The sequence below is a fragment of the Lygodium microphyllum genome, chromosome 13 (assembly GCF_053477565.2).
Source record: "Lygodium microphyllum isolate KBCC chromosome 13, Lygodium_microphyllum_v1.1.10, whole genome shotgun sequence".
NCBI classification, from domain to species: Eukaryota; Viridiplantae; Streptophyta; class Polypodiopsida; order Schizaeales; family Lygodiaceae; genus Lygodium; species Lygodium microphyllum.
In genome coordinates, this window is record NC_141147.1 from 153,034,491 (window position 1) to 153,061,145 (window position 26,655).

Below are 26,655 nucleotides of genomic sequence, written 5' to 3' on the forward strand. Positions count from 1 at the left end.
ATAACTATCTCAACCAACACAATGGTAACTATCTATAGCAATTGTAACTATCTTAGTCCCAACACAACGGTAAACCTTTTCGATAAGTTGCATGTTTCTCCTAAGGAGATTCCATAACATTTCCTTCAAAAACTTAAAAATTTAGCAAATATTTTGAAACTAACAAATAAGATGACATTTTTTGTTTGGAAAAATATCAAATTTTAGAGAATCTTTGAGATTTGTTATTCTTTGACATTGTATTTCTTAAGAACACCTCAAATCTTGTAAAATTTTTAATATATATGAGGATACATAATATTTCTAAAATCATGCATCCATATACTTCAAGGCAATGCTAAAAAAGATTGTGGAATATAGCACTACACACACATCACCACCATCAAAGACCTCACATACTAATCTATTCAAAAAGAATACATGCAAGGTTGAGTAGGTTGTAGAGATCACAAAGGTGCTATGGACATGCCACGGAGTGACATGATTGTAGATGAATGGAGGAATAGTTAAAGGAGATCCATTCATGGGCTTGTAGCATACTCTCATGGATGGCAAGTCAAAGTATCAATCTACTTTCCCATGAGTGGATAGACATCATTGAGATGGTTGGGCAAAAAGAATGTGGTGGCATTCATGGTAGATGGTTGATACTTAAGGGCCAGCACCACCACAATAAAGTTTGTTTTTGGCATGGTCCCCTGCTTGAATAACCTCCTTAAGGATATTGGCAAAGCTTTCATGGGTTGAGCTAACTATTACCAAAGCAACCAAGATGGTGACCTTAATGCTCAACTATCAGTTTGCTCATCATGAGTTCTCGTAGAAGTCTAAAGGAATTCTCTAACACTCACTCTTCTAATGTTGTGTTGCTTAAGGGAGTGTAATGGTATAGAAGACAAGTATTCACCAATGATGAGTTTCATAGCTTCCCTCTGACTTCTTCTACATGGATCACACACATGGACACAACTAAGGACATGGAATATTGGGCCGGGAAGGGTTGGTGGTAAAACCAGCCTTTCTTCTCGGATGGAGTGATAATTCTTGATCAAGCACTTAATTACAGCAATCAATAAATAAATATAAATTGAAATACACACTTTACCTTCATAATCTCGGACAGTAGTTATCCTTTTAGCCCCAAAACTCGCACCCTTTTTGGTATTTCTTTAACTTTATTGACTAATGGATTGGGTATAAACCAAGATTCCATGATCTCCTTGGCTAATCCAAAAGCCCCTTGCTATAGACACAATCAGCACACAAATTGGGCAAATTACCCCTTGAATTTCACCCAGGACTTACTCTAATTGGATCCCAAAAGGCCAAACGCTGACCCAAATGATCTCTCCCTCCCTCCCTCCCTCCCTCCCTCCCTCCCTCTCTCTCCCTCTCTCTCCCTCTCTCTCTCTCTCTCTCTCTCTCTCTCTCTCTCTCTATATATATATATATATATATAGAGAGAGAGAGAGAGAGGGAGAGAGATCATTTGGGTCAACGTAAATATATATATAGAGAGAGAGAGAGTGAGTGATCATTTGGGTCAGCGTTTGGCCTTTTAGGGTCCAATTAGAGTAAGTCCTGGGTGAAATTCAAGGGGTAATTTGTGTGTGTATATATATAGAAAATTAATCTCGATGCTCTCTAAAAGCCTAAAAAACGTTTTCTCAATTTACATGGGTATTTTTGCCAAGTAGCAACCTCCTAAATCCAATTTTCAGCATTATTCAACCATTAAATTATTTTTTAAAATAAAATAATTTTTAAAATTAATTTCAACCCTACCCAAAATTAAAGATGCCCATCCAGAATTAAATTGGCTATACCATTTGCAACCTGAAGTCATCCCCAACCTCTCTTGACCCTTAGACTAGGATGGATTAATTAATTAATGCTAGTCCCTAGTGTCACCACTAACACTTAATGGCCAAACAACTGTCCTAGGGTCCAAGATGGCACCAACTAACCACCAAAGCCCAAATCACATAACTTATCACAACTTGTGCCTTTGACACCCACTACATCCTCGGGGTCCTTGGCATATTACGATGAAATAACTGCCATGTGCATCACATGCTAAACCACCTTGTACATTTGATTAGTAACTTACTCAAATGTTAGCAACAAAATTAAAGCATCTCAAAATTTCACGTCTCCATGAGACTCAAGAGATGCCTTGGTTCAGCCCATTATACATTTATTGAGCCTCATAGACTATGCAACCATGTATTAGTGTTAAAAATGTATATAACCTATATTAGAAAGCAAAGGCATTTCAATTGAGTCTGGTGCATTTAATGTACCTGACTTGTTTCTAGTGTAGTTAATGCAACTAACCTCATCATTATGTATTTATTATGCCTATTTATAGGCTACTCCTCTCCTCCACTTCTTGCCTATAAAGGGAAAAACTATAGTACTCTACTAGTTGCCTGCAACCTGTACCTTTGTACACACTCTTGAGCCTTGGTAGGCATATGGATTCCAATTCCCAAGTCTATTCTCTTTGAATTCATTGTGCACTCACCGTTCTTTTCTATTCTTTGTATTTACAATACTTCAATCAACTTTGTCTCTTTGCATCCATTGCTCCATCCCATCTTGACATTAGCAAGGTCTATGAGGCTATGAACTAGATGATTGAGAGCCTACAGGGGTTAATGTCAAATGAGGATTGGTAAGATGAGATTTGCACCTTATATGTGACATGATGGGATGTCTATGTTCTCCTTTGCATGCAATTACATGCATGTTGGCCCTCGAGTTTCAAGTTTGTGGACACGAGAATAACATGGAGATCTATGACAACTCAAGGTGCACCTTAGAGTACACAATTCCTAATGTTGAGATGAGGTGCTTAGAGAGGGACCAGCTTGCAATCTACAAGGTTTTACATGGTTCATATGGTTGTAGTGGTATGCAACCGGACGCGTTCACAAAAGGGGGGTTCTTTGTTGTGCAAGGATTATGAATATGATAGCCTTGGGCTTCAATGGCTAGCAGTTTGCATTCTAAGCCTAGCTATTAGCTCTTTTCACAAAGGGGGGGTTCTTTGTTGTGCAAGGATTATGAATATGATAGCCTTGGGCTTCAATGGCTAGCAGTTTGCATTCTGAGCCTAGCTATTAGCTCTTTTCGTTTTGAGCAATAGTGAGATCTTTTAGTCACATTGTCTCCAAGAAGAGGAGCAATCTTGGTGTGCAAAAGGCTAGTGATCTTGCCTTTAATAGTGCAAACTTGCATATGCTTTTGTAGGAGTGCAATTGTAAAGGTTGATTCCTTCACTCAATGGGAGATGGAGCGAGAGGAGGAGCATACAAGAGGCAAGTCCACGAGACTAAACAAGCAATTTAGGATGCAACAAAGGGGGGCAATGGTGAAGTGTGAGAAGAGCCTCAAGGATGTTGTCACGGACTTCTTGGAGTAGCCCAACTGCCCTTACGCACATAGCATTGCTTTGTTATTTCACTATAGTCAAATTGAGTTTTAAGTCTTAACTTTATATCTTTATGTTTAGTTGGCCTTGGCTCTTTCACAATAATATGATATGTATTTCAACCTTCAAACATTTATAAATAATGGCTCGATTCTTTTAATCATTAGACTTTTTTCCGTTGTGTGTATGGAGATACACTAGGTTTTGCAAAAGAAAACAGCAAGTGTATGACCATGATTGAAACATAGAGAACTCAAACACTAATGCAAAAACACAAACACAAAAAAAAAAAAAAAAAAAAAGACCAAAGGAATAAAGAATGAAAGTGTATAAAATGCTCAATGGCAGAGCTGTCCAACAGCTAGTGGCTCTCATTGGAATAGGCTGAGGAAGGAGGCAAGAGAGTGATATCCACCGAAGACAAATCGTGAGTATACTTTACCACCACTTAAAGCTGAAATGTGATGCAAAAGTGGGCATGCAGCAAAGTACAGCCTGTAGGAGTATGTCAGAGCAGTAGATAACATCTAGGAGCAGCAAAATAGCAATCAGACCTAAGGTGAACCAGAAATGCAGCTGTCCAGCAGTGACTCTGATCAAGGCAGCAGCTGGGAAGGGCAGAACAAGGGCTGTGAGTGTCAGGGACACTGTCTGCATGATGAGCAACCTGTTGTCTGGCTGAAGCCTGCAGAAAAGGCAAGCAGAACTGGTTATGATGATGGGCAGTGTAAGACGGATTGTAAGACGGCTCTCAAGAAGACCATGAAGCCAGAGGAAAACAGTCAGAGGAAAATGAGCACGAGCGATCCCTTCACCTCCCAGCCTTGCCTAGTTTACTGCTGGCCAGACCCATCCTGATCCGATTGCCAGCCGTCAATCCTTGGTGAGTCCTACTATTCTTGGACTCACTTTGGTTCTAGGCTCCCCTAAACCCCGTTCGGGCGCCCAAGAGCCCGGACGGTCATCCTCGTGCATGTTCCCCATGATTTACCTTAATGTCACTTTAATGTCACATTCAATGTTTGTGACCTTAATGTCACATTAAATATCACTTTAATGTCACATTAATGTCACAGGCAGGATGATGTCAGCAAGCTAGGACCAAAATGCAAACTGTAGGAGCTTGAGATGACCATGGCAACGGTCATGAGGACATGTATTTGGAAACCTCACTTAACATGAGGATTAATTTTTAATCACATGATTAAGTAAATGTTGCACATGTGAGGTGCAACTAAGGTTAAAGTAAATTTATGAACCCCGGACCCGAAGAAATCACGGGTTGTCAAAGGCAAAAGTTACTATAAGTTATGCCACACAAGTACTTGGTGGTATCTGGTGCCAGTTGTTGGCCTAGGTCATCCACTCCATTTGGCCATAAGTGTCAATTGGTGACACTAGAGAAGTGGCATTTAATGGTACCTAACGCCAATCTAATGGTCAAAGATGGCGCAAAGACCACAGTAGCAAGGGAATCCCATTCCACCCCCTTGGGAACGTGGGAATGCATTCCACACCAAAAAAATGCCAAAGGAACGGAGGAACGCTGCGGTGGAACGCTTGTGAAGGGGGAATGGCCAGGGGAACGTGTGGAAATGTGGGGGAACGGCTAGGGGAACGTAGGGGAATGTGGATACTAATGTTCCCAGAAGGGAAACGTTGAAAAAGTGACGGGTACAGTTGGGACTGCCGAAAGTGACACAAAGGTGTCCAGATTGTGGCAATTGGCATGCAAACTATCGGACTATCGGGAGAAGGGCGTTATGTGTTGCAACTCACGTGCATTCGTTTCAACCTCTAGGCAAGAGAAAACTGCCCGTTGGACTGCAATCTCCTCTCTCTCTCTCTCTCTCTCTCTCTCTCTCTCTCTCTCTCTCTCTCTCTCTCTCTAAAACAGCTTTGTTTTCACAATAGTCTCTCTCTCTCTTAAAACACGCTAAGTCTCATGGAGGGTCGACTAATGCTTTTGATTATTGAATTTGTAGAAGTCGTGGCTTCCTCGAGATCAAAGCATTCGGGCAATAAGCGATCTCAGCCTAGTTGGTGGGACAAGGTTGAGAAAGTGGGCCATTATGCATCCAAGAGAGGTGCAAAGAAATGGAAATGCAAAAGGTGTGAGCAATTAAAAACACGAGGATCCAATCATATAAAGCAACACTTATGTCATGTTGACATCAGAGCCCAAATAAATTTATACCCAAATACCACACCCAAAATGCGAAGGCAACTCTTGGCAAAGTACCCAAGTGAAGAAGACAAAGCATGTGCAAGGAAAAAGCAAGCAATTGATGCATCTTATTTTAGTGGACAAGCTGATGATATAGTCATGGGTGATGGAGCCATACATGGGGGACTTCGAACTTTTGCATCCCCACAATCCCATCATGGAAAATGCAGCAAGCAACAAACCTTGGGAACAACTTGGGATCCTCGTGAAAAGGACAGGGTGGATGCAGATGTAGCAAGGTTTTTCTACCATGATCATGTTGCATTCAATGTTATAAGATCTCCCTACTTCCTTGAGATGGTCGAAGAGATTGCCAAGTATGGTCCAACCTATAAGCCTCCATCATATGAGACATTGTGTACCACTTTGTTGCAAAAGGAAAAGGATGCAATTGAATGTGCTTTTGCAACTATGCAAAAAGTTAGATGAAGAATGGTGTCTCTTTAATAGCAGATGGGTGGAGTAATACTCGAAAATGGTCCATCCATGGGATGGTTGCTTATTCCGGAGGAAAGATACAATTCATTTCCTCATATGATGCCTCAAGTACACGAAAAAATGCAGATCAGCTTGTGGAGGAATGGGAAGGTGTTGAAAAAGTTGGGGCTGAAAATGCAATCCAGTTTATTGCTAATGGTGAGGCAACAAATAGGGCAGACTTCAAGAGAGATATCCACACATCACATTCAGCCCATGCTTTGCTCATTGTTTGAGCAATTTGTTGAAAGACATTGGTAGATTGTCATGGCTTGATCCCTTCATCCAAAAAGGCAAGGATATAATCAATTTCATCCAAATCTATCAGTTTATTCTTAGTGAGTTCCACAGGAGATCACCTAAAAAAGATCTCTTAAAGTAATCTGAGACGTAGCTTTGGCTATAACTTTCTTATGACAAAGAGACTCAAGAAGGTAAGCTTACCCCTGAAGCAATTGGTGGTAAGTAATGAGTGGATGGGATGGGCTACTTCTAGATCAAGGGCTAGTATAACAATGGAGAACATCATACAAGATCATGCATTTTGGAATAAATTGAAAAGCATCAATATTGTCATGAAGCCAATCATGCGCTTGATGCGAATTGCAGATGGACGAGAGCCATGCATTGAAAAGATCTATGAGGGGGCAGATCGCATGATTTGCAAGGCTGGGACTTAGTGCTTTCTAGGTTGGTTCCCATTGATACTAAGAGAAGATTGATGACAGATCAGCTTGGTTTTTATAGAAACAAGTTAGGAAGGTTTGGGTCAACTAATGCACAAATAGATAGGTTTAAGATTGGGGTTGCCTTGTGGTGGGAAGATTATGGGGCACGTACACCTGAGCTTCAAACATTGGCAGTGCAGATTTTGTCTCAAGGTGCAAGCTCCTCTCCCATTGAGCAACTATGGAGTGTATTTGGGCATGTTGCATCTAAAAAGCAGAATAGGTTTGGAACAAAACAAGTGAATGACTTGATATTTGTCAATGTAAACTTGCGCTTGCTTGCAAATATGGCTTCCCTCAAGGCAAAAAAGTTTATAGCTCTTAATGAAGAAGAGTCCTCTGATGATGAGGATGGGGAGACACCTATGCCTACATATATGGCTGATGATCAAGATGCTTTGGAACTTGCAAATGCTGATTTTAATGATGATATGGCTTTCTTACACAATGTGGATGATAGCCTTTTGGATAGTCTTGCTGCTAGTGGCAACCATGTATGATCCAATGGTTACTTTGAGAGACTTTCAAATTCCAAGTTGCCATATTTTGTCAACTATACTTGTTACTTGATGCTTCTTGACTCTTTTATGTAGTATAATCCTAGATTATCATCTATTTTGAATCTTATAAACTATGTGTCATTTCAATGTAGCCATCCTTTCATCTATGAAAAAGGCTATCATGTTTTGCAAATTGTACATGTATTTTTCAAAGAGCTTTTATGAAATATATAAATGAATAGTTTAAAATATATAAATCATATATATAGTACAAGTCATTCCCCTTATGTTCTCGTTCCCCTTGGGGCTTCGTTGTTGTTCCCTTAGGACCCCACGTTCCCATTCCCGTTCCTGTTTCCATTCCATTGCGACTATGGTAGAGACACTCGGGAATGGAAGTTGCCTGGCCAATTAGATTATTTTTCAAGGCACCAATAATTATTAGATTAATTTTCAGTATTTAAAGACTTAAAATTAATATTTAATTATGAAAAATGCTGGAAAAACCATTTGGGAAGGCTACCACTTGTCAAAAATGCCCATGTAAAACTAAAAAACGTCTTTAGAGACTGGAGAGAGGCATTTTTATAAATTCAGTCTGCAAGAGAGAGGGAGGGAAGACTGTTGATCTGATTTACAGCCATTGGAGAATCTTCTGAGGCTGCCAAGGGCAAGACAAGACCAATCAACAGCAAGAGATAGGGCAGCACTAGTAAATGACTGATTTTCTTCAGTTCTTTGCATCTACAAGCTGTTGTGACAGGGAAGCAGCTGCATTTGGCTGATTTTCAGTCATTCTTCGCAACAAAACTCTAAATTCTCTCTCTCTACAACTTTCCCTCTCATCTCCCAGCCATTTCACAGCTTTGCTCCAAAGATCTCAGTATTTGGATCCTTGGAGACTGAGAAATTTTAGATTTCTCTGCTGTAAACCCTAATCTGCAGCAGAAATTAGGGTTTAGCAGCAGCCTCGCGAAGCATGCCAGAAATTGGAAGGTTCAAGTCTTGGATTCAACAGGGCTGAAGCTATTTTTAGCCTATTCAAGTGGAGGGACCAACAAATAATTGAATTTGGGGCATTTTCCATCTCCATCAAAGCGGGTGAAGACCAATTAATTGCCCGAATCAAGGGGCAAATCGGATTAAAGACTTGCTGGTGATTCATCACAGCAAGGGAAGTTGGGATACCAAAAGGGATTGGAAGAATCCCATTGTAAATCAACTTCTTCTTCAATAAAGCTAAAGAAATACCGAAATGGGTGCCAATTTTGGAGCCAATCGGGTGTGCATTGTCCAAGATCAGTAGGTAAATTTGTATTTTCAGATTTGGATTAATTGTTTGCTGCTGCAATTAAATTATAATCAAGGATTTTTCACCCATCCACGGAAGGAAGGCTGGTTACAGCAACAGGCTGTATGATGACAACAGTAACTAGGTAGTAAATACAGCAACAACAACTTTCTAACATGGAGGCGGCACCTATATAATCTCCAAAACGCTAGCCCAACCACAAAAAACATGCTTCCCCCTTTAATATTGGCTACTGTTTTCAAATAGGCTAACTTGCACTACAAATTGCTTGACCAACATTTCCAATTATGGATCCTAAACTTACATGCCACATCAAGTACGAACACACTTTGTAAATGGGGCTCCATCCCAACTTGAAAGCTTATCTAAGAACCCACAGTAGAATACTTTCCATTGGGTGGATTAGTTTCCATGCTTTTGCAAACACATTTCCATGCAAGCTTGTCAATTCACCACCGCTAAAAGGGGCTTGGCTAGCATGGACCTTGGCTGCCATAGAATAGACCTAGAGCACCCTCCAAAATAACTTGGCCGAATAGAGGGTAGCTAAATTGCTTAACAACCCTGCTGAAAAAGTTTACCTTGTCCAATAGTTTCAACACCCAAAATAAAAGTGGTCTACTGAACTTAAACACTCTGTGCTGGTGGACTCATCATCTAATGTCCAACAACAAACTAAAAGCTAGTGGCCTATCTCCCAACCACACTAAGATCCCTATCCAGTGTATCTTGTTGCCTCCGCTTTGCCAAATCTGAAGAATCCAACAATCTAGCAAACTTAGGATTCTCCATTAGCTAGGAAAAAGGCTCCATTACACTACACATATAAAAAATACCTATCAAGTTATGCTTTGAAAAAAGCATCGTCATTTACATTAGTCCTCCTAGGCTCCCTAGACTTTGAACATCATCATCCACATGATCCCTATGTATAGAGAACCAACCTTACTAAGAAAAATCTCATCTAAAAGATCTCAGCCCTTCAAATAAATCCATGCTCAATTCCCTATGAGACAAAGAAAGATCGGCCCCAAAGCCTAGCACCCCTTAATGGTATTTCTTTATCATCTCTAAATTTCCAGTACAGTTGTTACTCCTTGGAAAGCTCTAATCTTTGGCTCACAAGAGTAACACATACCTTGCTATAGATGGATTTTCAAAGCTGCCCAATGGATTCCCCATGCCAAGAGCAGAAAATTGGTGGTTGTCCTCACTCCATACATGCTATCAACTCATGTTCAATGGCTGAAATCTTCAATTTCTATAGCCAAAAAGAGAAGAATGGATGTCTCCAAACTTGGGCTATTGAAATGAGAAAGAAGTAGACCCCAAATAGCCAAGGTCAACTTTCTAAATGAGTAACTAGATGCTCCATAATCAAGTCTCAAATTTGATAAAAGCCTAGTTAATGCTTGGGTCATTCATCACAATAGAGCTACTCACTTGATCAAACTTAAAGTGCAAACTTTCAATTAAATGAAAGTTTCACATACACCTTATCCTTTTGCCTTGCACTTGTAACACATAGCTTGTACACTAGTCTACTTCGTGCCCGATATCAAATATTTCACAGCTGATGCAATGGTCACCATGCCAAGAGCTAGGGGTACCAAAATTACAGTTCCTATTAACTAAAAATCTTAGTGAAGTTTAATTAAATCATCAAGTTCATTCCTTATCTTAGTGACACCTTCCAAAATGAACCCTTAATAGGCCAATCCACTACAGCTACTCACAAATCTGCAGTTCTCAAAGTAACTCTCTCCAGTTACTCTCACCAATCAACTCCAAGAACACTAGACTAAGAAAAGCACGTATGATTCCATGAAATGATACTAGAACAGCATCACCCAACCCCTGACAATTTCATCCTGTTAAGATCAGCTTTTGCCCAGCTTATATCAGCCATTGTTCAGCCTAGACAACCTTCACCAGCTTCAAACAAATATTGCTTGCTGTTGGGACAAGTTCACCAGGAAAACTCTGCCCTCTGCAGAAAAAGGGCTTCCCCAATAGAGGAAACAGCACAAACACCCTTGGAAACTGCATGATCAACCGGGAGGCAGATAATGGATCTCCTCCTAGCATTCATAAACTGCCCATACAAAGGTCTCCTTATGAAGCAAATACACTTTACGCCCTTCATTGCATTTCCAATTTTTCCCTACATTAATATCATGCAGCCATGAATACATCGAATTCAGGTGTCCAAACCCAAAACTTTCGCCCACACCTAAAATTTAACAAATTTAGCAAATCTTTCATTAAGTTTCATTCAGATTATTAATCGACATGGGTATAAACTTACATTAATTGATTTTTTTCATAGGACCCTAATAAATTATCAAATTAAATGAATTAATATGTGCAGAAACTTAAACACTAGTTAATTTTGTTTTCTTGCTCATTAAACCTCAATTATTGATCAAATTAAATTGACTAATGTTTGTACAAACTTACACGTTGATCGATTTCCTTTGTATTGATGGACTCGGCCATGTCCAACACAAATCATGCAATGCGCTGGACCTACCATCAGAGAGTTCCAAATGTAATTCACATCCCGGTGACAGAAGGTGAGTACAAGGCAGCTTTCAGAACAAGGAGTTCCTTTGGTTGTGCCCTGTCCACTGGGAGACCTTCATGCACTAAAGGAGGGCCCTACTTCTATATGACTAACAGGCATATCCCATTGTTAAGTAGATCCATTGTTAAGGCCTACACTAAATGAAGAATGCACGAGAGTGTTACTGCTTTAGCAATGAACTCTATGGTAGGGACCACTGCATACTTAGCCAACAAGCTGGGCTGCACTATTTAGCCATTTTAAAGACTTTCTTCCCCATAACAACTAAGTAATTGAGTTAGTGTGTGCGTTTGGTATATATTCTTTATCTTGCACACAAGGAATTCAGATTGCTTTCTGCTTCTCCAGCTTCCATCTTGCTTCTAGTTCATCACATCTTGGTTCTACTTCATCAATATTCAATGAGGAAACCTATAACAATGTTTCCCCAGCATTTATCACAGGTCTGCAAGCTTTCCTCCACTTTTTGGCATGTCTTTATTTCACTTTATTCAGTAATGACTAGCACAGAATCTCTCTTTGGAGCCTTTCATTCAGGAGGAGGTGGTAACTGATGTATCTATAAGAAAACCACAAGTTCATTGTATTTATACAGACTGTTCCCATGAAAATAGTATGAGGCAAAAGAGGAGTTTAAACAAACTTGAGACCCATCCAATGTAGAGACACTTCCATTCCTTATTTTGTTTGACTGGATTTCTTGAAAAAGCCATCCTTCATCTATGCCAATTGGTATCTTTACATTAACTATCTACTCCTCTTCTTCTTAAAGACCTTCTAGGACATAGAACTGGAGGCGTCCCCGCACAGCTAATTGCTCATTAGCTTATTTTTGATTCAGCTTCCAGTTCCAGACTGTCTATAGCATATGACTCAGCAAGAATGAACCCTGCACTTCGAATAACATTGAGTATAAACCGAGGAGATTGAACACCAGCCAGGCACACTCAAAATAAGTCCCAAAGAAAAGCTGTTGTGCATGTGTAGAAAGGAAGTAAGTGAAAATGAGATAGAAGAGTGATAACGAGGGTATGAGGTCATGAGGCAAATTTGCACGTGGCACTGCTTGAGAGGTAGCAACCTCACCAGAATGTGGAAAAGGAAGAAAGTAAATTGCACGCAGTTTATTCATAGGTCTAAGACCACACTGGACTTGTTATTAACAATGGCTTAAACGGCTAAAACACTAACTGGCTGCCCTTTAGTCTAGTCATCAAAGGCACTTATGGAAGCATCATCACAGTTTCCAAACAAGGTAGCTTTCACAGCATAAACTGCTCAGACCCATCTTTTCAATACAAACTGCTGTCATCTCTGCTCAAAGACCCCCTGACCATACTCAGACAAACAGAGTGAAAGCTGAATCTCAAAGGAAGGATACAATGGCAGGGAAAGAAAAGGACATAAACTACAAAATTTCAGCCTTCTTGTGAATACAACAGAAAAGAGGCTTTTAATTACCATTCTCCATCTCCACTCCACACTGCCTGCACCCTAGAGCCAACTGAAAGCCTGCCAGATAAGCTCTGTTTCAAGTAGCAACTTAATCAGTTATTTTTAATGGATATAAAAGAAAACAAATACCAGGCATACATGCAAAAGCTGTTTCTGCCTCCCTTAAACTCAAAAACAGCAACCTGTTGAGCAATCGCATCTGTCTCCAAAACATTCTTTTCATATCTGGGTGAGCCTGATCCAGTTTTCAAACCCCTGAAATCAGTTTGCTGAGCTGTTGATAGCAGATCTTGAGTAAGCTCGATTACCTTCATCCACCGCAACAATCAGCATGTCATAGTTAGAAACAACCAAAAAGGCATATGATAGTCCAGAATCAGTGAGCAAGTAATACAGTAAAGCATGCAAGTGAGTGAATATGCTATGCCAGTCGAGATGAGCTGATTCCCATCAGTTCATGTCCCAAGACATGGGGAGTTGATAAATGAATTGGTTTCCACAACCAGGCCTAAAAAATTCAGCACTCATACTTATGACCTGGAGAGCCAGGACACAGCACTGCAGTGGTTGAAGAAGGCAGACCACCTCACCTTGCAAAGTCACTCCAGGAAAGGTCCTTGCAGCTGTTTCGTGCTGCCCTGCTTGAACAACATTGGTGACTCCTTAGGACTTGACTAGCTAAAATTCTCACTTTTGGTGTGTATGCTGTGTGGTGATTTTTGTAAACCCTTACATTATCAACAAGAACTATACTTACACGACTGTACCTGTGCTCAACTATGGGTATCATGTTATTTTAGGCTACATGAAGTTCAATCAGAAAGTTCCAGATAATCCCAGCATCAATGATAATTTCAAAATGTCCTTACCTCTAGCAAATTCCTCCTTACTTCTTCATACTCAGCATTTCCAGGATCCAAGGCAAGAAGTTCTTCGACCTGAGAAAGATCGAATCAAATCAAGAAAAGTTAAATACATGCCAGACACCAAAAAAAGCCATGCCCACATAAACGGTTTAGCCAGTACAAACCAATCAAGTAACTAAGAATACTTTATATGATAACCAGTTATTCAAATGGATCTAAGAATACTTTATATGATAACCAGTTATTCAAATGGATCTAATTGAACAAGATGAAGATTAATCCTTGGTACTATACCACTTGTAAACACACTAGGTTTTGCTTTACAAGCCAGCTTAAATGCAAATCGCCTTTTACTGATTACGAGTAATGAGTGTTTTCCATCCAACCGTCTTTGATAAGAGCCTTGCATTGAACTCCAATCTTGTTTTGTGAAGTGCTCAAATGAGTCTTTTCGTTAAACTTGCAAGAATTCTGAAGAAGATGATGCTTTCAAATGACATTTCATTTATGTCATGCATAATTCATGTGCAACCCACAAAGTATGCATAGATGTGCTTTTCGAATAATCTTTGATTGCACAGTTTACCTTATCTGTACAAGCTGAAACTCATCAAAGCAATCAGTATAAAGTACTAAGAAAACTACATGGTGTAGCATTAAGAAAAATAAGATATAGTGAGGATAAAATACTCCCTCTCATGTCCAGTAGTCAATGTGATGAAGAATGGCGTTACATCCAAGTAGCTCAAAAGGAGCATCAATTCGAAGAGCAAGAGGTTCAATCATTTCAACTAGCTCAACTTCCTAATCTGCCACTACAAGTTCTCCTTATCCAGCCATGCATGTTTTGGATTAGCCATGCCTTCTCTAATCAAAGAGCAACACTCAATCCTTTTGAGCAATCACTGCCTCCTATTCCTATGCATGGTGAGAGTAAGAGCTCCCACACAAGAAAGAAATCCATCCTTGGTCTAACAACAGAATAAAAAATATTGATCTCTAAACTCTAGGACTTTGAACACGCTCTTATTCTTTCAAGAGTTTCCTATCAACTAGGACGCTACCTCTCACTTAGCCAACTTGTTCTCTAGCTTCAAGCCACCACACACCTCTCTCTCGCTCACCGACACCCGAGATACCTCTTTTCCAGAGAGAAAGAGGATATCTATGAGGCGAAGATCCTTAGATTGTTACATGATGCAGACCCCGACGTTCCATTACAGGAGCTGACTCAGCAGTTAAGTGAAGCCCTGCACATCGCTGCAAGTGTAGCCTTCCCACACTCACGACCTACACAGAGAGCCTCCAACCTGGTGATACCTCGAAACAGCTGGTATGATGATGAGTGCTGTGAGACCAGAGCACGGCTACAAAGAGAGATAGCACTAGGGTCCACTACCCACAAACAAGCACAGAGCCTCTTTAGACGCCTCACATGGTGGAAGAAGAGAACATTCTTGGCCCAGCTGGAGCAAGACCTATATCAGTTCTTCTTGAGCCAGGACTCTAGAGAGGCTTGGAGGCTTTTCATAGAGCATTGCCCGACCACAGCTATTACGTCCACCGCTAACTGTTGTATGGGGGAGTATGCAGCTAGTCTTTATACTATGGAGGGTCAGCCACCTCTTCCTGACCCACTTGAGCCTTGTCCAGAGACCACCACTTTCTTTATAGAAAGTAGGGTCTGAGAGGCCATTGACAGACTTAGCAGAGGAAAGGCACAAGATCATGATGGATTAGTAGCCGAGCACTTGATCCATGCTAGAGATTTGCTGGCATGATTCCTAGCTTACATGTTTAACAGAGCCATGTGTGAAGCCCTACCAGAAAGCTGGAGCACGAACACTATTGTGCCTATCCTCAAGTCAAGGGACCCTACTCTACCCAGTAACTATCGGACTATCATGGTTGGGCATACATTGGCTAAGTTATATGCTTCCATCCTTGAGCATGAGTTAAGCAGGTGGGTAGAGATGTGGGGTCTGAGAGCACAAGGCCACGCTGGCTTTAGGAGAGGCTTCTCCACATTGGATCTCATCCTCACACTCAGAGCAATCATTGAGGAGGGAAGGGCCCATGGCCAACGGACCTATTGTTGCTTTGTGGACTTCCGCAAAGCCTTTGACACAGTACCGAGAGACAAGTTGATACATAGATTGCATGCCATGGGAGTACCGAAAGAGCTCAGTTGGGGTATTTCTGCACTGTATGAGAAAGTTGTGGGAAAAGTCCAAACACCTGAGGGCCTTTCGGCACCTATTTACTCCACCATTGGGGTGAAGTAGGGATGCCCCCTCTCTCCAACATTATTTGGCATGTACATTGATAGGATTGCTAATTATATTTCATAGGAGGGAGATAGAGGAGCTCCACTAGCTGGCACTTGGATACCTCTCCTATGGTATGTAGATGACATTGTATTCATAGTTGACTCTCCAGAGGGTCTGCAAAAACACTTGGATACATTACACTCCTGTACTTTGGACAGTGGGCTTTCAGTGAACCTTGGTAAAACCAAGGTGATGGTATTTAATACTGCACCACAGTGGGTCACGAGATCAGCACCTAAATTCACATATGGATCTGAGGAGCTGGAGTATGTAGATTCTTATACATACTTGGATGCATTACACTCCTATACTTTGTACAGTGGGCTTTCAATGAACCTTGGTAAAACCAAGGTGATGGTATTTAATACTACACCACAGTGGGTCACGAGGTCAGCACCTAAATTCACATATGGATCTAAGGAGCTGGAGTATGTAGATTCTTATACATACCTAGGAGTCTTATTCACAAGGTCCACCTTTTCTATGCGAGAGGCAACAGACACTAGACTGACTCGCGGATACACAGCACTAGGTGGTTTGGAGAGGATGTGCTCACACGTGCAATTCCAAGAACCCCGCACCAAGCTATGGCTCTTCGATACAGTGGTCACATCCACACTACTTTATGGAGTACAGATATGGGGGCCCAATCTTGACCGCCGTAGTAGATCAAGGCGCACTTATGACGAATGGAGATCGATGGAGATAGTGTCCATGATATCCATGATGATCAAATGTAAGGCCTCAGTACCACATGAGATCATCAAAGCCGAGCTAGCAGCTACACCGATTGTGATAGAGGCCCTCACTTGATCGATCGCATACATACATAGCCTATGGGACTTACCCAGACACAAATATGCACGGTTGGCCCTTAAGTCCTCCACGCAGCTTGCCAAAGAGGGTGATACTTCATGTTGGTATACACAGATGTCGGCCTGGTTTGAGTTGCATGGCTTTAGCATGGACAAGTTACCCCCCTTCCAGTACTCCCTTGATGCGCCATCTCTTGATCTGAGCAGGTTAGAGATTCGCAAGATCATCAAGATGGATCTTACCCAATTGGATGTCAGGTGGACATGGTTGATGCCACGGCAGGAGCTAGGGACAAAGATGGTTTTCTACCGCAACCATTTCCTTCATACTACAAATGATGGATTTATTGTTCGCCCAAGATACATGGACACCCACCTTTCCCATGGGATCAAATGTACTATCGGCCAGTTGCGCACCTCCTCACATCAGCTAGAGATTGAGACAGGCACATATAGATCCATCCCACCAGAGGAGTGCATATGCCAAATATGCCAATTAGAGCCACAGACAAAGGAGCATTATATCTGCCGCTGCCCAGCGTATTATAAGGTCCGTGGTCGTTTCCATTGTCTCTTTAGAGACGGATTTGGACCACTATCCAGAGGCATGGATTTTACCGATCAGCGATGCCTTAGCCTCTTTCTTCTTGAGATACGACGGCTTCGTAACATGCGCCTCAAGAGTACAACTGCTCCAGGACACCGAAGCCCTTCCCAGAGGCAGCTCACAGACTACTTTGCAAAGAAAACTCAGAAGACTTCAATACAGTTACAGTCGCAATCCACACGAGAGCCTCTCTCACTACCACAGTCCACACAAAGACAAGTACTAATTGATTGAGCCGTTCAACTTAGCCAATCCAGATGTCCTAGGCCTCGATACAAACACCGAAGACACCTTCATAGGCAGATACAGGGGATTATTGCTCGAGCTAGAGCTAGGCCCTCCATACCCACATGAGATTGTATCATTTGGAGCCCATTGTTACTAGATAGAGCTCTATGTTTTACACATAGCCATAGTTAGTTTCCTTTCTTATTTTGCTTTGTGCTACATGTTTTGCCCAGACCGTTATACCATCATACACATGATTGTAACTCATGGTCTCATAGGTCATTTAGGCCTTTTGTAGACATTAATATATCAATTCATTTCATTTCTCTCTCTCTCTCTCTCAAAAGAGAGTAAAGAAACAAGGAAGACTCAAAGTCTATAGTTGACTCACCTATGCTCACCTTTTGCATTGTGATCCACTATTGATTTGCTCCACTACAGACCACCAAGAAGAGGTAGAAGAGCAATAGAGAATAAGAGGCTTCTCCTTTTTGGTCTCTCACTCCCCCTCTTTCATTCTCCAAAATTGAAGCTAGTCTACATGGTGTGCAAAGAGGGGAAGAAGAAGAGAAGGAGATGAATGGAACCAAGAGAGGTCTTCACTCTCTAAGTACTCTATAGATATGCTATGGTTCGCACAGAGAAAATACACAATGAACGAACACAACTAAAATACAGCAACTCCGACAATAACAAGATAAACGCAACCCCTAAACGTAAACATAACATGCAAAATGTAAAGCACAAAATGCAAAAACACAAACCCAAACAGAGAAGAAGAGAACTCTAAAGTGAATGAATCAATCCTCTAAATGAATGAGAGAAAAAATAGAATGCCCAAAGGTAGAGCTGTCCAACAACCAATGGCTCTCGTAGGAGTGGGCTGAGGGAGATGTTGACGTGTGTCATCCACCAAAGATGGATCCGGAGTGTAGTAACCACCAATTAGAGCAAAGACTTGTGAAGAAAAGTGTTGAAAACACAAAAATGACCTGTTGTAAATGCAAACACAAATCAGGCTGATGTTGGAAATGGAAGGGTAGCAAGCTGCAAACCAAAACACAGCAATCTTTGTAGCTAGAACTAGTTAGTGCAGCAATGTAACCACCTATTAGCCTAAAGTTAATTGCAACTGATCATCGGTAGCATGGCAGGCTTTGCAACAACTGTGGACCACCTAGCAACAATCGTTGGGGGCTGGACAGCTAGTGGAAGAGGACTAATGGCAGAAAGATGCAAGAAAAGGATAAGTTGAATGGTGGGCGGCCTATCTATTTAGATGTAGAAAGATCCTCCCAAATTAGGGTTTTGCTTATGGGACACATAAACTCTCTAGGACCGTGCACGGTTTAATAAAACTTTTGGTAATCTACATGTTTTGGGGTTGTTTTAAAGAGCTAATCAGTTTCTAATGCTTTTTTAATCTCAACACCCCCTCTCATGCCTAAAATTGGAACCAAGGGACTCGAAGAAAAGCTCAAGCTCATTTGCATCCCAAGCCATCCCACCCCAAAGCATCCAGGGCATTGGACAAAGGATGCATGTCAGCTGCCCAATGGCCTACCAAGACTACAGAGGCAATAGTTATCTTACCAAGGGAGCCCAAGTGATCACCCCAAAGAGACCAAGGCATTGGACAAAGGATGCTTGTTGGTCGCTTAGTGGCCCACCAAGACCTGCAAAGGCACATAGAACCACATTTAACTTTTTCTTTTCTTTTTTTTTTGTTTAAAGAAGATATGGTTTGCAGCCTGTCAAGTAACTATGCCCCAAGGGGGAGAATGAAAAGAAATGGTTGGATCCACCACATCACAAAACTGTCAAGCTATCCCAACCATCCATGGATTGTCGGTGACAAAGAAAAAGAGAAAAGAAGTATGTAGATGTGGTGGCAAGATGATGAAAGCACCGCAGGTGGAAACGGTCAAGTTCCGCTTAGGGCTCAAGGGTGCTTTGCACAATGAGATGCAAAGTGATAATGATGGTCAAATGATAAAAACACCTCGACTGAAAGGAAAGAAAAACGGATGTCAAGAGAAGAAGGATGCCCAAAACTGATCTCCACAAAGAAGATACTATCTCCATCTCAACATTGACGGAGACAATACTTGCGAGGTAAAATTTGAAAAACAAACATTCAACCCATATAGGGTCTGCAATGTTAGGCCTAAACGGAAACACAAAAGCCAATATGAACAAATCAAGAAAGAAACCTATATACCAAATGTTTCATATTGAGATACTTTGGATGTTGTGCTAAAAGAAAGCTTGAGTGAGTGTAAGACCTGAAAAAATATGAGTAAGCATTAAGAAAATGTAGCCTAACTAACTTAAGGTACCTAAGGATAACCTAGGACTCCTAAGAGACTAGCTTGGGAGAAAGTAAGAACCAAACCAATCAGAGATACTACGAGGCACTAACTAAGGAGGAGATCAAGGATCCGCCACATCAGTGGCCAGCCACTGATGACCATGGATACAAGGGGGTGAAAATTTTGCACTCTTCCTAGGGAAAACCCCCTCTCCAACCTCCTTGGAGTGGCCCTACCACCGCCGAAAGGGGTTGAGATTTCTTGAGGAATGGGGACCGGATTCAACTTTGGTGTGGGTAGAACACCTTTAGTTGGGGATGAGGTGATTTTGGGTGTGGGTCTAAGACCCTTGGCCTTTGAGCAACATTTGTCAACTACATGGCTGGGTTTCTCGCAAAATGTGCAAAATCTATTCTTTTTAGGCAAAAAGTACAAGGAGAGTCTTTACGAGGTTGTGAAGGATCGAAAATGTGAAGGTGAACGAGAAGCACCAAACTCATACTCAAATGATATAGAGGACAAAGTATTACCTTGTGGAATATCTCTGAACATAAAGTTTTCTTGAAAACCATACCAATACCAACCTAGGCCTCCAAACTAACTTACAATTGGTTCCTACATCATAGAAGGAGCAGTATAGACAAAATCATACTCACATAATAATGGATTGTATGAACTTGCCATTGGGCTTCATTATAAAGAGTTTGAACTTTCAGTTGTCCCAAGTGAATGGTCCTTCCTCAATGGAGAGGTGATCAATCTCATCAACAGAGTGCTTCAACTGAGATGCACCTTGTGAAGGAGTACGAGACGAAGAAGAGTTGGGCCTTGGTGGAGTAATCCCTACAAGAAAAGTTAGTAGAAGGAGCGTTGTCCTCTAAATCAAGACCATAATACCTTCTCAAGGCCTCGATTGAAGGAGTAGCTAGAGAAAGCATCAAAGGATCCAAAGATGGAGCTATTTAAGCCATTGTGAATCAATTACGTATCGTTCGTATATCTCGCACAAAACTAAGCTCTCCACCATAGCTACAGGATTCTTTTTAAAAGAGCACCAGCTCTAATACCAAGTAAAGATATGATAAGGTTTGCACACAAAAGACAAAGAATGTGCAAACACGGCTAAAACACAATAACTCATACGGCTATGCAATAAATGCAAACCCTAAATGTAGAATGCAAAACACCAAAACATAAACACAAACAAAGAACAAAGAGAACTCTAAGGTGAATGAATCAATGCTGCAAACAAGGGCAAAGCTATCCAACAACTAGTGGCTCTCATGGATGTGGGTTGAGGGAGGTGTTGATGTGTGTCATCCACCCAAGACACATCCCCGAGTACAGTATCCACTAGTCGAAGCAAAGGCTAACAAAGAAAAGTGTTGAAAACACAAAAATGACCCGCTGTAGTGAATCAAGGCAATGTTGGAAATGGAAGGACAGCAAGTTGAAAACCCAAATGCAGTAATCTTTGGGGCTAGAACTAGTAAATGCAGCAATGTAACTACCTAAAGATGATGGTAGGTGATCACCAGTAGCAGTGGGAGGCTTGGTGACAACTATAGACCGCGCAGCAATAGTCATGGGGGGTTGGATAGCTAGTGGAAGACAGCTGATGGCCAAAACCTGCAAGACAAGGATATATTAAATGGTGGGCGAATTGTCTATTTATAGATGTAAAAGGATCCTCCCAAATTAGGATTTTGCTTATGGGACACATAAACTCTTTAGGACCGCACACTGTTTCATGAAACTTTTAGTAATTTACATGTTTTTGGGTTGTTTTAAAGAGCTAATCAGTTTGTAATGCATTTTTAGCTCAACAACTCTCTCTCTCTCTCTCTCTCTCTCTCTCAAACACAAGCTCTTGGACAGTACAAAACATGACTCTTGAAGATATTACAATTTGGCATTTGCATGGGAGTGACCTTAGCTCTCGCTTAAATAAAATGCATGATTATAGTTTTGAATGATGACTAGTTATTGGATTGCATTTCTCACCACCTACACACTTCCAATGTCTGTGTTTATCTTTATTATTTCTCAAAAATATTCATTCTTTATGTCTAGCACTTCATTTATGCAATTCACCTAGGTTCCCTCACCCAATCAGTTGACTGGTCTTCTTTGACTCCTTTGACTAAGCTTTAACTTTTGACTTTTGTAATAAATTTTTCAAAAATTTGTATACTTTTTCCAAGCTGCAACCTTCTCTATTTGGGGTTAATACTTGACTAGACAAAATGCGGCTAAGGAAGTAGGGGCAAGCTACAAACCCAACGGATAGAAGGCTAATGATGATGATGAACGGATAGAAGGCTAATGATGATGATGGGCTACAGTGGGAGCCCTTTGAGGTATCCCTTCCTTGTATCTCCCATTGCATTGCATGCATCACAACATTTCATTCATCCACATCATTATTCACTCTTGTAAATAGGTACTTGGGCAAGTGAACAATCCCCCAAGAGGGTATTGTCCAAGTGGCACCTTGTTGCAAGAGCATGCCTCTTATGTATCAATCCTTTACATTCGCATATATGTTGGGATGAAAACTTAAACAAAATCAACTACTTTTCTTTGCAACCATGGTGAATGGCCTAATTTAACACTAATTACAGCAAGCAAACAATTCACGATTCTGAAATAAAAGTTTACCACAATTATCTTTGGACAACTGACGCTTGATTGGCCCCAAAACTAGCACCCCTTGTTTTCTTTAACTTGCTCAAATTCATAGTACATTGTGATATAGACTAATCACTCTACAAGTTCCAATATGACTTTCACTAATAACCAGCTCCATCAAAATCCATTTTGCCCCTTGAGTTTGACATAATTTGGACACAAATTAAATCAGGAACACTTGCATGCGGGTCAACTTCAATGTAGATATATTATCTCTATCGAATCTACTATAATTGCTTCAATTCCAGCAACTGCTATGATCTTTGAGCTTCTATTTAATAGGCTCAACTGATCACAATTTCAGCAAAATGTAAATTTACTAGCTTGCACACAAGTGCGTTGGGCCCACCTACTCAAAGGAGTTGATGTATCCCAGCAATGCAACCATGAAACCTGTCTTCCTTCTTGGCAAGGTGGTGAATAACTTAATTTAGCACTAATTGCAACAAGCAAACAATTCACAATTCCGAAATAAAAGTTCACCACAATAATAATGGACGACAGCAAACACCCGATTGGCCCCAAAATTAGCGTCTCTTACAGTATCTCTCTAACTTGTATTCCTTGAGTTCATACTTCATTGTGATATAGACTGATCACTCTACAAATTCCAATACATTTGGCTTTCATTGATAACCAACCACATCAAAATTTAATTTGCCCCTTAATTTTGACACAATTTGGGCACAATTTGAATCAAGAACACTTGCATGTGGGTCAACTTCAATGTAGTTGTATAATCTCTATCAGATCTGCTGTAATTGCCTCAATTCTAGCAGCTTCTCTGATCTTTGCGCTTTTGTTTGATGGGCACACACTTCAAGGTAGCTAAGAAACCCTAATTATAGCAGTAGTTAGGCCTGAATTCAGTAAAACAGTCCTGAATATCTTCAAACTTGCTAAGATGATGGAGGAGGACACCAAAGGAGAGAGAAACCTTCAATTTGATGCCAAGAAAGTGCTGTAACATCAATCCTCTCTTATTTTAGAGAGAGAAAATTCAGGTCATCTGCTGGTTTTTAGAGTTTTGCTGCCGTCTGAAAACCTAATTTCTGCACCAGCAACTGTCAGTGACCTCTTTTTTGGGGTTTCTTGCTGTTCACAGCCCCAGAATCTGCTCCAGATCAGGTTGCCTTGCTCTCTTGAAGAATCACTGGCCCAAACAGTCTAGAATGGGAGAAAAACAGCCCAACATAGAAGACACACACCTTGCAGTCCAAAGCTGACCCAAACTTGACATTTGGCGAATTCCCATTTCCTTTGGGGCTTCCACATGCAAAAACAAGCTGCTTAGCCCCTTGGGCCTGCCCTCGTTTTGAATAGCATTAAAAAAGTCCCAACCTCAATTTTAAATTCCTAACCTCTTTGAACTTGAACATGCTGAATCTTTCCACAAATCTTAGACTAGGACATTAAATCATTTAACTCTCTAGCTCCCATGACACCAAAACTTACAGGTCATTTCCAAGGGGAAATTCAATGTACTTGACCAAGATCTCACTCTAGGCACGCATTGGCACCTGTCCACATCAACTTTTGCCAATGTCCTCCATTGCCCAAGCTGGGGTTATCTGTCACAAGGATGTGAAATTTTGAGATGCTTTAATCTTACCAATTACATTTGATTAAGTTATTAATCAAATGTGCAAGGTTGTTTGGTACATGTAATGCACATGGCACTTATTTCATGGTAGCAAGCCAAGGACCTTGAGGACACAGTGGGTGTCCAAGGCAAAAGCTATAATAAGTTATGCCGGAATTACATAAGCAACAAACAACTCTTGGGCAATAGGTTTTGCATAGATAGGATTAAAAATAGAGAAATAGATACCATAAGCATTCTAGATGCTGGAAATGTGAAGAAAACAGAGAACAACAGGGCTGGAGATGATTTTAAGTAGTATACACAACTACAATAGTAAAGAGATAAGAATGACACCTCCAATCTTAATCTACTAGTTTGACAGCTTGTACACCAGCACAATTGCCTTCAGAATCAGTTTAAACTGATGCCCAAACTGCTCATCAGCAGACAGAAAAGGTATCACACATCAACAAGTTTGATGCTATCATCCCAAAAGAGCACCACCACTACAAAAAATGATTGGCATGTCAAGAAACCCTCTAGACTTCTGATCCACATTTTTATGAGGGCAAAAGCCTCAACTAGGATGGAAGAGACTATATACAACCAGCAACCTCAGCCTCCAGTCATCTCATGGGTTCTTTGCATGTGCTAAACAATGTGAAAAGCAGAGTATTACAAAGCCTTTAGGCATGGCTTTTACAAAAGGTGAAAGCCAAAGCTTACTAGGCAGTTGGTGACCTCAACTATTCTCTCCCTTCATGTGGCTAGCGCACAAGAGGCAAGAGGGGGTTTCAAAAATGGCTGGACTCTTTTAAGGAACTGGGAGTTCCCAATCATGCAAGTTGCAGCTATGGGGATCATCTGTCCTCAGCCAATCTTGGTGGAAAATAGAATTTGATCTGGTCCTGATGAATCCCTTCATGATCACATGTTAGTTATAACAAACATGAAGTTGAACAGCATGCAATGGAGATAGGACCAATTAATGGTTATTCAAGGAAGAATTATCAAATGGTCTGGTTTTTTATAAATCCAAATGTCTGTTCCTTGTCTGAGGCTTGTTTTTTAAGTTTCTACAAAAGTTATACGACTACATTTTGTTTCCGCACAGGGTATCAACTAGAAAGTGTGCATAAGATGCATTGTAGCCAAACTTGGACCGACCATACCAAAAGACAGTAAGTGCTTGCCACTCAAATCAGTTGACGAGACAGGTGATAGCAGAACTTGCATTTGCCATACCAAAATCTCATCATGTGTGTTAAGAAAGAGATCAACATCATTTCCACACATGACTACTGCAGACAGCTACAACTCAGATGACTGTAGGAATTTATTGTGCCTGCAGCGCACTTCTTCAACAGTACATCTTTTCCAGATAATTCTTTGTCCAACCAAACCACTGAGATAGACCTAGCTGAGACAGCAAGGGATTCAAGCCAAGAAAATCCTTACACGTCCGTACAATCATACAGATTTAAACACATGTCCTACAGCTAGGGAGCTGTCAATGATCAGAGAACATGGAAAAAACCTAATTCCCAACTAGATTAATCGCTGAACAGCAAAAGCTGCACAAGAAACACAGTTCGCAAACATTTTCTTCTTTTACTTGTTTGAATCAAATTAGCACTGTGTTTCTCTGAGCTTACGTTGCGTAGTTGCTCTCTGTGACTGACAAGGCTGCTTCTCCACTCCTCCATCTCGTCCTCAGCCATGGCCGTGAATGTCCGCCCGAGAGAAGAAGAACAACAACAACAGCAAAGAGTCTGTCGTGGCGTTACGGGAGAATATTACCTAGCCTACCGTCTCCTCGTTCCGTTGTGCTTGTTTGGGGTTGATGTTTGCCGTGCACTAACCAAACCTTTACGGAAATGAAATTTGGTAACGGAGGTTTTTAACTCCCAACATGATCCTTCTTCCAGGAGGTCTAAAGACCTATATGTCTCTCAATATCCTTGGCCGGGCCCCAACTATGCATTTCAGTCGAGTAGGCGCCTACGCAAAGTTTAGTTCTCTGAGTCTAGTCCTGCATAGACGAAGTTAGTGTAATACCCTCGCCACCATAGCAAATGTACATATTTGTTGTGTCTTTTAGGTACCACATTTGTTGTAGTTTGATTCAACTTCTTGTTTGGATTTGGTTAGTCTCTTTCTTTTCATCATCTTAGAATATTTCTTAAGAATATTATGAACTTACAATTTGCAGCACTTGCCTATAATCAAATATTATTGTAGTTTAATCCAACAACCATTTCAAATTTGACCACTTCTCCCCCCATCATCCTAGAACAATCGATTAGAATAGTGTGCAGACAATTAAAAACTTAAAGCCTTTAAGATCAATGACTTGATCATTGAGTTTGTTTGCTTACTCTATTAGACTAGCAATGTGAAGAATCTACTGGAGATAACTCGTGTTTTGCTTGCAACAAGCCATCTCCACTAAATTCTTTTGCAAGTGTACGGGTTCAAATAGTTGGGCGCACAAGCAAT

The 26,655-nt window shown here is 40.9% G+C and overlaps 1 protein-coding gene across 1 annotated transcript in view; it reads right to left on the reverse strand.

Annotated features, from left to right (window-relative positions):
• LOC148027366 (nucleic acid binding/RNA binding protein) overlaps window positions 1–26,028 on the reverse strand; it is a 52,165-nt gene extending 26,137 nt beyond the window's left edge. The window contains exons 1-4 of the mRNA XM_087691933.1: window positions 25,812–26,028; window positions 13,592–13,660; window positions 12,905–13,030; window positions 12,729–12,793 (exon numbers count right to left, since the gene is read on the reverse strand). Coding sequence (XP_087548059.1) covers window positions 12,729–12,793; window positions 12,905–13,030; window positions 13,592–13,660; window positions 25,812–25,877 — 326 coding nt within the window. The 5' untranslated portion in view covers window positions 25,878–26,028. The remainder of the gene's footprint in view (window positions 1–12,728; window positions 12,794–12,904; window positions 13,031–13,591; window positions 13,661–25,811) is intronic.
• Window positions 26,029–26,655: the final 627 nt, after the last annotated feature.